The sequence below is a fragment of the Megachile rotundata genome, chromosome 1 (assembly GCF_050947335.1).
Source record: "Megachile rotundata isolate GNS110a chromosome 1, iyMegRotu1, whole genome shotgun sequence".
Taxonomy (NCBI): domain Eukaryota; kingdom Metazoa; phylum Arthropoda; class Insecta; order Hymenoptera; family Megachilidae; genus Megachile; species Megachile rotundata.
The window spans coordinates 15,185,545-15,200,464 of record NC_134983.1 but is presented as its reverse complement, the minus strand read 5'-3'; the positions used below and the strand labels follow the sequence as shown (position 1 = coordinate 15,200,464).

Here is a 14,920-nt window from a genome sequence, read left to right as displayed (position 1 = left end):
AAGCTTTTCCGCTTTCGAACAACTGGAACGTGGAGAAATGTACGAGCAAACGTTGTTTGAGTTTGCGAAACAATTTTTAGTCGCATCATTCTTCGTTAACACGGTGATTGGCATAGTTGACAAATAGTACGATATTCGGTGCTGGAAAATTTAAGCGGGTTAAAATCTGCTTTTAGAATTATTTTCTTGATGATTAATTGTGAATGATTAGTGAAAGTAACATTTATTTACATCACTCAATTTTCACGAGTGCATTCGATCCTCTTAAAAGGCCATATAACGAGACTCTACTACACCTACCCATAACAAAATAATCTAAATAGCTCTAACAACTACAAATCAGCTAAAACTACATTTCCCAGTAACTCCAATCGATAATACTCGAAACGTTCGCATTTATCTGTCGATTAAGTGCTTATTCTTTCATTTATTCATAATGATTCCCCCGCAACAAAATTTACGCTGTAAATCGTGATGGTTGGTTCGTAAAAAGGCTTTCAAGTAGTTCGATGTTCGAACGAGGTCCATTGACCGGGAGAAATCGACCGAGCTTCCGGCGTTTCAACTAATTTGAATGGACGAAAACGTACGTATGTGCTTAAGTACGTATGTATGTAGTACGTGTACACGTTATTTGAGATGCACGTACGATGCTGTCAGAATACGAGAGACCCTTCAGGAACGTATCAAGTTTCCACTCGTCTGCGAGCAATTAGTCTGTTTTATTTCGCGATCGACCATTTCCAATCTGCTCGCGCCATTTTGTCGATAGTTTACGGTGAACTGTTTTATATCTTCTATCATTACTGGGAAAACTTAGAACACTGCTTTAAAACCTGTAGCAGTAATCAAACTGATTAGTACTTATTTTTAAGTAATCTTACAAATTTTATATTTTTGAGGAAGTTGTTTAGGAATTTGTATATGTCGAGTTTTACATCTTCAAATTTAGAAATTTCGAATTGTTACATTTTTAACTTGGGATATGTAGATATTTATAATATTTTAAAGTTTTGATTTTCAAACTTAGAATTTGATCATCTTTGAGTTAGGATGTTTAGGAGTTTGTAAATCTGTCAAGTTTCAAGTCTTCAAATATAGAAATTTTTAAATGTTACACTTTCAAGTTGGGACATGTAGATATTTACAATATTTCAATGTCTTGATTTATGGACTTAGAACTTGTCCATCTTCAAGTAAGAATGTTTAGAAGTTTATAAATGAAGAACCTTCAAAATATGGATAATATGGAATATCTATAAAAATTCTGAATGACATAAATCGACGTTGGAAATGAACGAAGGTTATATCAAAATGGTTGTCTCATCCTGGTAGCATTGTTTCACGTTTCGTGTAATCTGTAGTTTTCTTCGTTTCTGTTTTCCCGCGCGATAATCTCAGTTTCTCTTCTAAATCAACGCTCGAAAGTTTCGAGCGAGAAGCAGTGTAATCGGCTTGCTTAATATTACCATAAAAGCGAGTTCCCTCTATATTTCATCGAGTCGACTCTGCAAGCGGCAATAATCGAGTTCTTTCTGGAGTATGACGTTTCCTAACAATGCTACCTGCTCCTCGCTACATCCAGATAATTCCTCGTCTTATCGCGTGCCGCTTTTTCCTCCTTCCCGGAAGAAAAATATCCCTTTGTATCAAACAGCGTCGGCGAACTTTCTCGCTCTTTGTTTCTTAAGCGATTGTGTTGCTTCCGGCATCCAGCCGTGGCCGTCGCTGAATTATCAAAGCCTCGCTCAACGACGACACGGTTTAATAACCGGCCATTTTGTGTGCGCGCCGTTCCTCCGAAACACGCCACGGAAAAATGGAAAAATAAACCGATCGCTATCTTGCCTCTCGAATTGATCTACGGATCGAATCGTCTAGCTTGTCGATTGCTTTCTTTCTACTCAAGATTGATGCTCGAAAATGGTTGACGACTGCAGTTCGATCGGTTTTGATGAATGTCGACGTTGACAGGCTTGCTCGAAACTCAAAACTCGAAATAACAGGGACACTGAAAGGTTATAGAAACTGTAGATACGGGAGACGGACGAGTCAGCAATTTTTTTGTTACAAAACATCCAATCGATTACATCGCAGATAGATAGATTGCTTCATTCGTTAAATATTGTTCTATAGTTATATCACGATGGGACATTTCATGTTTTCTCACATTTATATCTCGCGAATTTAATATTACAAGTATTACAATATTAGAGTTCTTTTGTGTCACATTGGTAGGGGATCTCTTTGTTGAAAATAATTAAACTCGTCATTCTTCAGTTCGTGTATTTAGCTTTAATATGTTAATTACAACGTCAGTCATGTGACGATAAATATTGTGTGGTTCAAGGAACTCTTTTACTTTCATAATTAAAAATATTTATATTAACTGTTACAGACATAAAATATTTTTGAATATACTTCCTTCAAATGCTCAGCAATACAAAACAAAATAATGTAAAAATTAAAAAAATGTTAAGAATGTATATCACTAAAATATCAAATATTTTTTAGACTGCTTCTAGAGTTACTTTTTAGAGATTTTCAACTTTTAAGGTAGATACGTTTAGAGAAAACTGTGTGTCATATGTTTCGACTTTCCATGCAGCTGCAGAGTTTCGAAACCATCGGCATATTTTAAAAATGCTCGGCTTGTCAGAGCATTACGCGGAATACGTATTTTTACTGCTTTAGGAGGTGGTTTTCACCTCGCAAAATGGATTTCCGCAGATAAAGAAAATACGCTTCGCGATCCATTGTCAACGTTTCCAGAAAATCGGCACTGGTTTCCAACTGTAGTTACTCATTATCTAAATAAATGACAAATTCAATTTTAAAATTATATTTGTACTTATTGTATCATTTATATCTATAATAATTGTATCGGTCACTATATGTGTAACAATTGTATTGCTCATTACACATATGTACATACATGCATGTATAACTTGATCACACACTATCTGTCTATTAATTATATTACTTACTACACATATAACAACTGTATCGCTCATTATATGTATGTACATGCATGCATATATGCCTTGTTCACACACTATCCGTCTAGTATTTATATTACTCACTACATATACATATATCAATTGTATTGCTCAATATACACATGTATAACTTTACCACTCACCTATCCAGTAAATTATATTGCTAAGTGTAGTAATTGTATTGCTATAGGTATAATAGTATCCCTATACATATAATAATTGTATCGGACATATCTTCGGAATAAAATTTGGATCAAGAGACTTTCTCGTCATCGAGTCGAAACAGGAATGAATAACAGGCTACAGGAGGGGTTGTTTCCTTTTAACAGGCAAGCATAGATACACATTAGTTTGCTGTTTTACATTGTTCAAGAGGGAACCGTCGACGTAGTCAAGTATGTCAACCGGCATTTCATAGGGAGAACAATGGCCGCTGCAGGCGCAGTGTAAAGTGACGATATAACAGCCCGCGGGGAACAAAAGCGATGCGGGGTATACTTGTTTAAAACGCTTATGTCGATCTCTCGATTGTGGCTCCCGTCTCTCTGCCTTTTACCGCTCTATTGCATTTTCCTCCGGTACGTTGGAAAATTGATATATGCATCCTCGCGACGGCCCAACCGCGATTACCATTCGTTTCGTCTCTGTTCCAATTTCTGGCATCGTGTGCCGTAAACTACTCCAACAGATAAACCGTCTACTCTCGAACCTGTTCCACTGTCACGGAAATTCCTCGATTTATAGCCAATCTAATCGATATTGGATAACTTCCTTCATTTGCTTACATTTGTTCATACTTTCTCTGCGGTATTGTCTCGGTTATGTTAACGCTTCGCTAGCCGCATGTTCCGTCACTATTTTTTATTCTATCGGGATTTTTAAATACAGGGATATTTTTTGATGTCTTCATTATTTTTGCTCATCGTTCTGTGTGCATTTTGTTCAATTTTTAGCGACGATCATGATGCATGATTGAACGTAACGTACACGCGAACAGAACCACACTGTACAAAATGGCCGACGTCCTAACACAAAATGGCTGGTACTGAAAGAACGCTGTGTTGACGCAACGATATCAAACTTTTTATAATTTGCAAGTCCGATATTTTTAGAAAAATTGTACCTTGAACAATGAAATGAGGGTCGTCAACAATTCATCGTTTACTTAGAAACTTTAATAGTATTAAATCAAAAAGCATTCGTCCTCGTTAGGAACATATAGAACATTGTCTCATGAAAGTTCGGTATGAAGCAATATCACAATAGTTTGTTTTGAAATAATGTTATGTCAAAAGTTAATAAAACTAGGATCGAATGCGCAAAATTTCTGATAAAATATAAACGAACAGGAGAATAATTCGTTGAAAACGTGAACTTTGATAAACAATGTCAGATATAATTTGAAGTGACGTCAGCAAAAATATTTGACGTATTTATAATTTGAGTCGTGTTCAACAATCGGACATATTCGCAATTTCGATTAGTAGAATATAAATACGAAAGTTATGAGAAGTGGAAAAATCGATGAAATTCGTTATGCTTTTATTTGATCGAACAGGTGCTGGTTTTACGAAAAAATATGAGATTTCAGCCATACTGGAGCACGCAACCAGAACATCCGCGAAACGAATTTTGTTAAATAATGACATTCCACATTTTTTGAAATCAAAAATACGTGCGACGCGTTACAGCCATAAAAGGTGCACATTTTATTGAACGAATGAATTCCATTATTTGCTTTATCCCTTCTACACAAAACTGTCGATTTAAAATCGATAAATATTAATACGAGATAATGTAACAATGTTAATTTGTAAATTGAAGTGTTTGTTATAAAGCGAGTTCTTTGTGTTTGCGAATAATATGATCGTGAAAAATACTGTGTTAAAAATCAAAACAATCGAAATCTTTTTTTGAAAGAATTTTTTCCAACAAGTTTAATCAGTAATTCTAAAGTAACTTACAGTTTACAATTTTTCGATCTCAAGCGCCTAAAATTGCGAGTACCATTGATCCTATAAAATTTGATTTCCAAATCGTTAAATGAAAATTGGAAGAAATTTTGAGCGTAATCTCGAGAAAGAAGTTCAAGCTTTCAGGTATTTTCGACAAAAACCCCAACGAAATTACATTGCTCCGACATCCCTTCTTTCTGTATTTCTACCTTTCGTGCCAATTTACCGAACGAATTAATAAACGGCTAATTAATCGGAAGTTTTTCCGACTTGTGTTCCGATAATCGAGGCTTGTCGGACCAATGGCGCGGAATGAACATTTACGAACGGTGCGAGTGTTTTTGGCGATGAACGTTTTGTGTAGTTGCATCGAAAACATTGTTTAACACGCTCGATCGATAAGACTTGAATTGCACGCTGAAAATTAATCAACAGTTAATTCGATATTTTCCGTATCTATGAAAATTAATTGAATTTCAAAGATAATAGAGTTGGTAATTCGATCTAAATTTGATATTGCGTTGCTATTAAAATATTTCCGTAAATATATATTGTTGTTGCTGTAGAAATTAGATAATTAAAAAATGAGGTATTTAAGGTGGTTCAAAAATTTGGTTTCAGTGTGGAAGGCTTTGACACAAGGTTATACATGTAACAAAATTAATGAATTTATTAATATAAAATTTTCTATCTACTTACTTTTATCTAAAGTAAATAGTATTCATGGTTCCAAGTAGTTAATACGAGTGTTTCCAATGAAGCAAGTAAAGTATAGATTCATATGGAAAATTAACTCCATATGTGGATGACGTAGCAGTGCAAGCGTTAAAGAGAAAATATACTAAAATTAATTTGACGAATAAACAGTAAATATACCTGAAATTACCTTAGCCAATATACTTAAAATTGACCTAACAAATAAACCTAAAGTTCCCTCAGTTATACCTGAAACTACCCTAGCTATACTTGAAATGAACGATTCGAATTTTATACGAGTTTCTTGATTGAAACGAAGGATCTATAATCAATAATTAGCGAGAGTGTCTCTGGTGTCATTTCGCTTTACGTACCATTAGAGAATCCTAATTTTGTCCGTTCACGGGAAAGCAGGTTGCCGAGTACGCGTTCTCGATCAGCTCGAACGATAAAAGTTAAGTCGAAGGAACCGGTCCGACGGCTCCTTCCGTGCATCGCCATAGTTTCCGGAAACTCGAAATCCTTGAAATCTTTGGAAGCGTCGTAACAATGGAAACGTTTTAGCTCGCGGCCCGGTCCAATTTTCGAAATTATTTTCTGCGACGATCATCGAACCGGATGACTTTTTGTCGTGAGCGCCTCGAAACTTTCTATTGAAAGGACTGAACGTTCGACTGTGAAAGAAAATCAAATTGTCCTACTTCCTTCGAAAAACTGTATACTGTGGACGAGTCGTTATTGTCATTTTAATTATACGAATATCTTTTTTTCTTGTAGAAAGTATATTTTCATGCGGTTTGTTTTTTAGAAGTGCTGGGTTCTTAGGTTGACATTGTTTATTGATATTTATGTTTTGTTGTAATTTTTAGTTTATACTATTTATGTTTCATTTTTTTTCACTATGCACTTTTGATATTGTATATTAATATTTATACTTTATGGTGACTTCTGATATTATTTATTTGTATTTTGTGTTAGTGTTTGATATTATATATTGATATTTATATTTTATGTTCTCTTTTAATATCGTATATTGATATTTAAATTTTGTACTATTTTTTTAAAATTGTATATTGATATTTATATTTTACATTAATTTTTGATATTATATGATGATATTTGTATTTTGTATTAATGTTCAATATTATAATAATTATATTTATATTTCATGTTGTCTTTTAATATTGTATATTGATATTTAAATTTTATGCTGTCTTTTAACATTGAATATTGATATTTAATTTTTATATTAATTTTTGATATTATATGATGATATTCATGTTTTGTATTAACGTTTGCTATCATATGCTGATATTCATATTTTATATTAATTTATAACATTGTATATTACTGTTCACATTTTATGACATTGCTACGAAAATTCAAGCAATGTTTTCTCATAAAAATTTATTAAAAACATTTATCTGTAAGAAGAGTTTATCTACGATAAACGTCGCCGGGATTTCCTCAATGAAACTGTAAATACTTTCTTCAATCCGAAAATCTTAATTAACCACGTCGACTTCTCGAATTTGTTTTTTCCGTCGCGACTGCTTTGAACGAAGCTCTTCGGCATCTCTGGGTCTTTACTAACAAACTTAAAGAGGATATTCGAATGTAATTAACTCAAAGAAAGCTCGAACTCGGAGATCTATCGAAAGAAAGTTCTCTGATTGAAAGTTAATGCGGCTCAGGAAATTTTCTGAATCGTTATGATATCTGAAAAGTTGCGAAAATTTTGGTAACTTTTGGATGAATTATGTTTATGCTAATTTAATCTTATTTATGTTTCAGGTGAGTACATCTTTTCTTTGGCGGCCATTTATGAAGCTACGTAAGTCCAATTTTATTGCATTTATTGTATCGATTATAGTATTAAATTTTGCTTTAATTCTGTGGTTCAAAAGTACACCAATAAATTCCTATAATTTCGACATCGACTGTCAGAAGTAACACGTGATATAAAATGAATTAAAATGCCCCTTTATTCATTGCATCAATGTCCGATACGAGATCCTGATTTAATATTTTAAACCGAAAATAGGAAGATAAATGTACGATTTCAACCACTGCTTTTCTTGCAAATACTCAAGTAAACATTTGAAAACAGTATAAAAGTTCAATGAATAAAAGCCGGTTGCAAATATCTGTTCGAAAACATTAATCCTGCTACAAACAGATTTTAAACATTTTTATAAATGTAATATTAAATGCGTATTTAAGAATGCAAAGGTAACATCAAATTAAATATTTTATTTATTCAGAAATTTCTTTTTCAACGTTCGAGACTTATCTATACTTCCAATCACTGCTTCATCACTCTAACATATATTTTCAACTGTACGATTGTCCCAATAAAACGTACGACCTATATAAGTGAAGCGAAAACAATAGTTTTTGTTTCCATTCCGTCCCAAATACCGACGGTCCCGATTAACCGGAATCCACCGCATTAACGAACCCGAATAATTTACGCAAAGCATAACTCGAATAACCCTGAACTTTAACCCGTAATTGACGGAACAACTGGCTACTCAGACTTTGAAGCGATATCAGGTTCGGTAGAGTGCCTTAATAAAATGCAGACGACGTCATTTCTTGATACCGTTCACAAGATCCTCGATGTTCAGGTATCCGCGCAGCTAAATATCTCGAATTCGAAGAGGATCGAGATTTCTTTGATCTTTCGAAGTTGGAATTTCCAATACTCGTTGTCTCGTCAGCGCGATATCAAGTAGAAAGTCAGCTGTTGGGTAAAAGTTGAAAGAACTCCGTAGGTTTCGTGTTCCGTGCCCGTGAAGTTGCCGGAGCGATGTATTAAGCATCGCTAATCGAGCTAACTTAGTCGACGGGATGCAAGAGCAAAGTGGTAACTCGGCCGGCATCGAGAGCAGCTCGCTAGGGCCAGGAAGAGCATTAGCTGCCCCGGGAGCCTCCCTCTAAGTGCTGCAATTTATTTTATTACCCTCCACGTTCGCGTTTGGATACCGTCGGTCTTCCGATGCCAACCCACGAAAATTTCGTTTATCAACCTACGAAAATTTTTGATGACTTTAACTCATCTGTTCAAAAACACTAGTGGTGTCAACAGAGATTATCACATTTCAACTTTCAATTCAAAATTAATTTATTTATTTTTATATATTAATTTAAATATTAATTTTCTTGTGTTACTTGTTGAATACTAAGTGGAATTAAGGTAATAATAAAATATTTTGATTAAGGACATTTTATTCCCTTGCCTTGGATATCTTCCATATGTTAGCACATATGTTCCATGTGTGACACTCTTCGGCTGTGACAAGTCTTGCCCGAATTTTTAACACTCTTCAATTCGGAGTTCAAGTCCAATTATTACTTACATAGTTAGAGATTGCTTAATAGAAAATTGACATAACATATCAACACTTTTTCACTGCTTTAATCTCTTGCTCTACAGTATCGTCTTCCATATGTGACACACTTTAGCTGTGACAAATCTTGCTCGAATTTTTAACACACTTCAATTTGGAATTTAAGTGCAATTATAATTTGTGTAACCCCTTGCCCTACAATATTATGTCATACTTATGTGATACACATCACAATTCGGACGTGATATACTACACTCATATTTTCCCTGCAATTGAATTTGTCGTTCAATTCTGATCATAGTCTACATAATCAAGGATCGCAAACTACATAGCATGTCTAACATTTTAACTTTCTTCAGTTGAAAGTTGTAGGTTAATTTGTTAACCCTAAAAAAGGAGTTCTCAATAAAATATATTGCAACAAGGCGCAGTATGTGTCAAACACATTTTTCTCTTCTTACAAATAGTAAATAAACATATACATATTCAACCAAACTATCTACCAGAATTATTAATGAGATCCAAAAGAACTGTAATGTCGAACCATACTTGACATAGGAGAGCAGAAGATTAATACTTTAACTGTGACTACTGACAAATCATAAAGCAAGTTACCAATCGATTAAAATGTGTTCAGTCATGTCATATTAATCCTATTTGATGTTTAAATCCGTTGGGTACATGTGCAATAGCGAAGTGTAGACACAGAATGGCGTCGGTTGTTGTTGGCTTATCTGTTGTTCATCGCGTTTCCGAAACGAGTAGTTCCGACAAAAATCGACAAAACTTTTTTGGTTAGCTAATACAAGGAATTCTCGGGACTAGCACGTAACTGACAAGGAGGAATGGGTGGGCGAGGCCGCGCTGTATCGACGAGGCGAAAACACAGAACGTTTTGTTGGCTGTTGTTGACACTTCGTTTCTGTCGATGTTTCCTCCACCTTCCCCTCCGGTGTTCGCAAACGAGAAGTCTGATCGGATTTTCCTTTCAATTGTCTTTTGATTTACGGTGACTCCGTCGGCGATGTGCGTTCCTCCTACGCTGTCTCTGGGAGGTGGAAATGAGCATGAAAATAGAACGAATCGAGCGTGGAGGACGCGGAAAACCGGGTCATCCGATGAATCGAATCGCCGTGTTTCACTGCGATGATTATTGGGTGAATTTAGCCGGGTTCGTTCCACTCGAGCAACGACGTTTCTCCTCTCTGCAACTGGCGAATCGCGACGTTGTAAATTCCTGTCTCAGATAACGGCTCTCGTGTGCCACGAAATCGAAAGCAAAATGCAATATCGTTTGCCCTGGCTATTTTCTTTCTGGAAACTTGTTTTTATTCTCTACGAGAATATACAAAGTGTTCTATGCATTCAAACGACTGTATAAAAAATACGTGAAAAATTTGTGCGTTACATCTTCGACGAAAATTTCTGCTCATGCATTTATGTATGACTCCCCTTGTTTTCTGTGCGTATGTTCATCACAACGGGTTTTGGAGAACTCTAGTCTTTCTTTTGATCATATATCTTGTTAAAATTAGATGACGTCCAAACTTCGCGCGTTTGCAGACTCAAAAAGTAATTATTCTGGCGAAATTATAGTGTGCCTCAAGCACGGCAAAAGCTGGCGTACGAAGTTTCTTAATGTTACTCTAGCCTAACTGTAAAGTAGTTCTTGATGTCACTATGGCTTTACGGTACAATAATTATGTTAAACCGACTGGTCATTGATTTATATAACATGTCAAAACGGGTCGTATCTCGAATTTGGTAAGAATTAGGAAAAAACTGAAGAGAAAATAGTTAAACAGTATAAAATTGTCTGTTTTTCTATGACTCCGTTTTCTTCATAAACGCAACGATGTACCAAAAAAAATTAAATGTATATCTTTTACGGATATTATTTTTAGGTGTATGAAATCATAGGAATATTCAACGTAAAAATATATTAAGGTACAAAGTTTAAAAAACCAATATTTTGTGTGATATTTTACATTTTATATAACTTGAACATTTCATGGAAAAACATTTGCGCTATTTCAGTTTTAATTGCAGCTTTTTATTATCTTTCACCAAATTCGTGATAGATAGCTCCGATTGCATGAATTTACCGTGTATCGTGCAATCAGAAATTTATCGATACTGTTGGAAAAATGAAAACGTTCGAAACTGGAAAATTGGACAATTTGAAAGTTTGAAATTTAGAAATTTAAAAAATCTGAAAAGTATATAAATTTGTAAAAATCATAAATTCCTTACTGTTTAAATTTTGTAATTTCCAAACTCTTTGTCTGACTCCTCGAATTCGAAAACTGAGAGCTTACAAATTCCACAAAGATTTGTTAAATCGAAACTTGTAAACGCTGAAAAGAAAGCAGCAGATAAATATAAAATGTCAATTATCACGGCAGAAATATTCAAAAACCACTGAAACGAGGAAAAAGCCAGGCTAAGACGATGTTTTAAATGAAACGTGAATGTTATACACACCGTGGCGTTAAAAGTAGCGTAAACGCGTGTGATTTTCGCGTGACAGAGCAGCAACGTGTCGAGAAGAAAAAGTGTAATTCCAAACCGTGGAGTAATTCGACCACGATTCGTTGTGGGATTACCGCATTGCTCGTCGACACGTGATATAATTCTGCGCTGTTAATATGATATAAATCCGACACGTTGACCGTCGTTTTCCATTCGCGACGCAGGGGGTTTAAACACAACTAAATACGCTGGAATATGTCGTTTAAACGCGACATAGTTTGTTCGACAGTTAAACGCATCGGGAAGCTTTGGAAAATAATTCTGCGTATTATATTTCTGGTTCATGATTCTCTCGTTGCGATTCGACGTTATGTAGTTACTCGTTTTCGCCGATAATATTTCTCCGCTTGAATTTTACCGTCTGTATCAAGGAGATAGGAAGTGGATAAAATTCATTTCACTGTTTTAAACTTTTTAATATTTTTGAAATTATATAAAATTACTTTTCACGAAAGTTATAAACGCTGTCAGATATAAGTATTACATTCTATCAAACATGTATTAGGGAAAAATAATCAAAGTTTCGTTTGCTTTCGACAAACATTTATTTATTAAAGAAATCTTAAATGCTAGTCAACAAAATAATTTCCACCATTTTCTAACGCTTTTTGCAGCTTAAAGGCAATTGTTCGATTTCTTTTTTAAAAAAGTCCTTCGACTTTTCATTGAAAAACTTTGAAGTCATTGAAGAAGTTTCGAATACTTTTCGGTATCCCTAATATTATATGAAGGATAATGTGCGAATGTGTTGTATATAGATATTGAAGATAATCCAAAGAGTAATTAGGGGTAGGATTGTTACTCCTACTGCCCGATCATGTTTTTAAATGTTTCAAATTAAGATTTTTGTGTCTTTGTACTTGCATATTTTTTTTTAGAAATTTAGAAATGTGCGGAGTTGTAAATTTAGAATTGTGGGGATGTAGAAATGTGGGAGTGTGAGAATGAGGAAATGTGCTACAGTAAGAATGTAGCAATGTGAGAATGTATAGATGTGGGAATATGAGAATGTGGGAATGTAGCAGTGCGAGAATGTAGAGACGTAGGAATATGGGAATGTGCGAATGTAGCAATGCAAGAATGTAGAGATGTAGGAATATAGGAATGTACGAAGATAGCAATACGAGAATGTAGAGATATAGGAATGTGGGAACGTGGAAGGAGGTAATGTGGAATTTGGGAATGTAGAATTTGGGAAAGTGGAATTTCGGAATGTGGAATTTGGAAAAGTGGGACTTGGGAATGTGGAATTTGGGAAGGGGGAACTTGGAAATGTGAAATATAGGAATGTGCGAATGTAGCAATGCGAGAATGTAACGATGTAGGAATATGGGAATGTGGGAATGCGGAACGAGGTAATGTGGAATTTGGGAATGTGGGAATTGGGGAATGTGGAATTTGGGAAAGTGGAATTTGGGAAGGGGGAACTTGGGAATGTGGGAATTGGGGAATGTGAAATTTCGGAATGTGGAATTTTGGAAAGTGGAACTTGGGAATGTGGAATTTGGGAAGGGGGAACTTAGGAATGTGGAATTTAGGAATGTGGAATGCCGGAATGCGGGAATGTCGAATGTGGGACCGTGGAATGCGGGAATGTAGAAAGGTGGGAATGTGGGAATGTAAAGAGAATGTTGGTATGTGAAAATTTAGAAATTTAATAAGATCTGATTAAGTCTAATACTGATTAAATCTAAATCTGAAAATTTGCTAATTTAAAACTTCTGAATTTTCCCAAATTCCAAATTTCCAAAAATAGTTTGAAAACTACAAAGTAATTTTCTGCAATACCTATTTCGAAACATTAGCGGTATTAAATTTTCCCCGTGGCCATCCAGCGATTAATATTTATTTCAGTTGGCTATAATAATAGAGTTGCTGCAGCATCGCATTTTACTTCCAAGGCCATAGTATAATTGCTTCAACGCCAAGCTTGTATCTTGTATACGTGTTTTCTTTTCCATTCGAAGGAAAGAAACGTAAACGACTACCACGAATTGCAACAAAGCGTAATGGCAAATTAGACTCCGTAAATTTCCCGGCTTTTATTATTCTTTTTCTTTCCTATCCGTAGCCGGAGAAGGCTTCGGTTATTTCACGTTGGGACCCCGCCGGAGTGAAATTACAAGCCTCTTCCGCTGGCATTTTAATATCAGAACGTTTCGTAATATTCCAATGCAGCGTTCATCGGTAGACAATATCGGTAGTAACGCAAAACAGTTGCAAAAACAGCTGACGCAGAAGACGATGTCGATTTAAATGTAATACGACCCGAGAGTCAATGGAAATGAAAATACCGGCAGCAGCGGAATCGTTCTGTTTATTTCTGAATAGAATAAAAACCTGTCGATTGTCGACGATGTTAATATCGGACGATGTTCGTTTGTTCAAAATGGAAATTATCGCTGTTGCATTTACCGATAATGGCCAGATTATGCGCTTAGGGAGGAGCTTATGGGCATCAACATGCACTAGGCGAGGGATTTATTTCCACATTTGGAAATCGACGAATTTTTACATCGGCGAAATTCACGTCATTGTTGGTACTACGTGAACAATATATACAATGGATTATGCTGACAATAGAACAATAGATGTAAACCTAATTGTGTTTCGGGATACTTTTTAATTAAATACACTCGAAACATTCTGAAATTTTTTAACAAATTTAACTTCGATTGGCAATTAATTTGACTGCAATTGATTTTTTAATTTATGCGTGGTTTACACATCATCTGAAACGTATTCATATTTGAGCTATTCAACAATAATATTGAATAACGCCGAGTGATAGAACAGTATGGTTCTATGAACAATTTCCTGTATATAAATGATTCTATAGAGACCATACGTTTAAATTTTTACACAAATACATAGAAACCTAAATATAGACACCTATAAAAAGTATCGTGAAACTGGAGATTTGTATAAACAAAAATATTGATTAATAAAATTTTCGATAGCTTGCGAAGCGGGGTTTGGGTCGCAGAAAAATTGAATCTTGAAGTTAATCGAGATGGAACAGATTTAGTTGGTAGATAGGAAGGGAGAGAAGTGTAAGCTCAATTGATTTCGAAAACCATTTCCCCCAAAAACGATTCAGATCAGCGGTAATCCCTGGGCTCCGGTTGTCGAAGGCACGGAACAAGTGGAACAAACGATTCCAGGTAGAAAAGCCACGTAGTCAGAGAAATTCAGCCAATCGACACTGTTTTTTAATTTACCGCTATTTTCCATGTTCCTCTTCACTTTTTATTCGTTCCTATAGCGACGTCTCTGTAATGGTGAGCTTAATACCCTGTTTCTTAATTAAGTAATTGGAAGGTAGCGTGACGCCGATCGAGCAAACCTATCAATTACACTCTCGATTGATTCGAGAGGTTTGTAT

General features: G+C 35.2%; 1 protein-coding gene across 1 annotated transcript in view; it reads left to right on the top strand.

Annotated features, from left to right (window-relative positions):
- The window catches only part of LOC143265079 (disks large 1 tumor suppressor protein-like), a 210,582-nt gene extending 203,079 nt beyond the window's left edge, over positions 1–7,503 (top strand). The window contains exon 4 of the mRNA XM_076535136.1: positions 7,445–7,503. Coding sequence (XP_076391251.1) covers positions 7,445–7,488 — 44 coding nt within the window. The 3' untranslated portion in view covers positions 7,489–7,503. The remainder of the gene's footprint in view (positions 1–7,444) is intronic.
- The last annotated feature ends 7,417 nt before the right edge of the window (positions 7,504–14,920 follow it).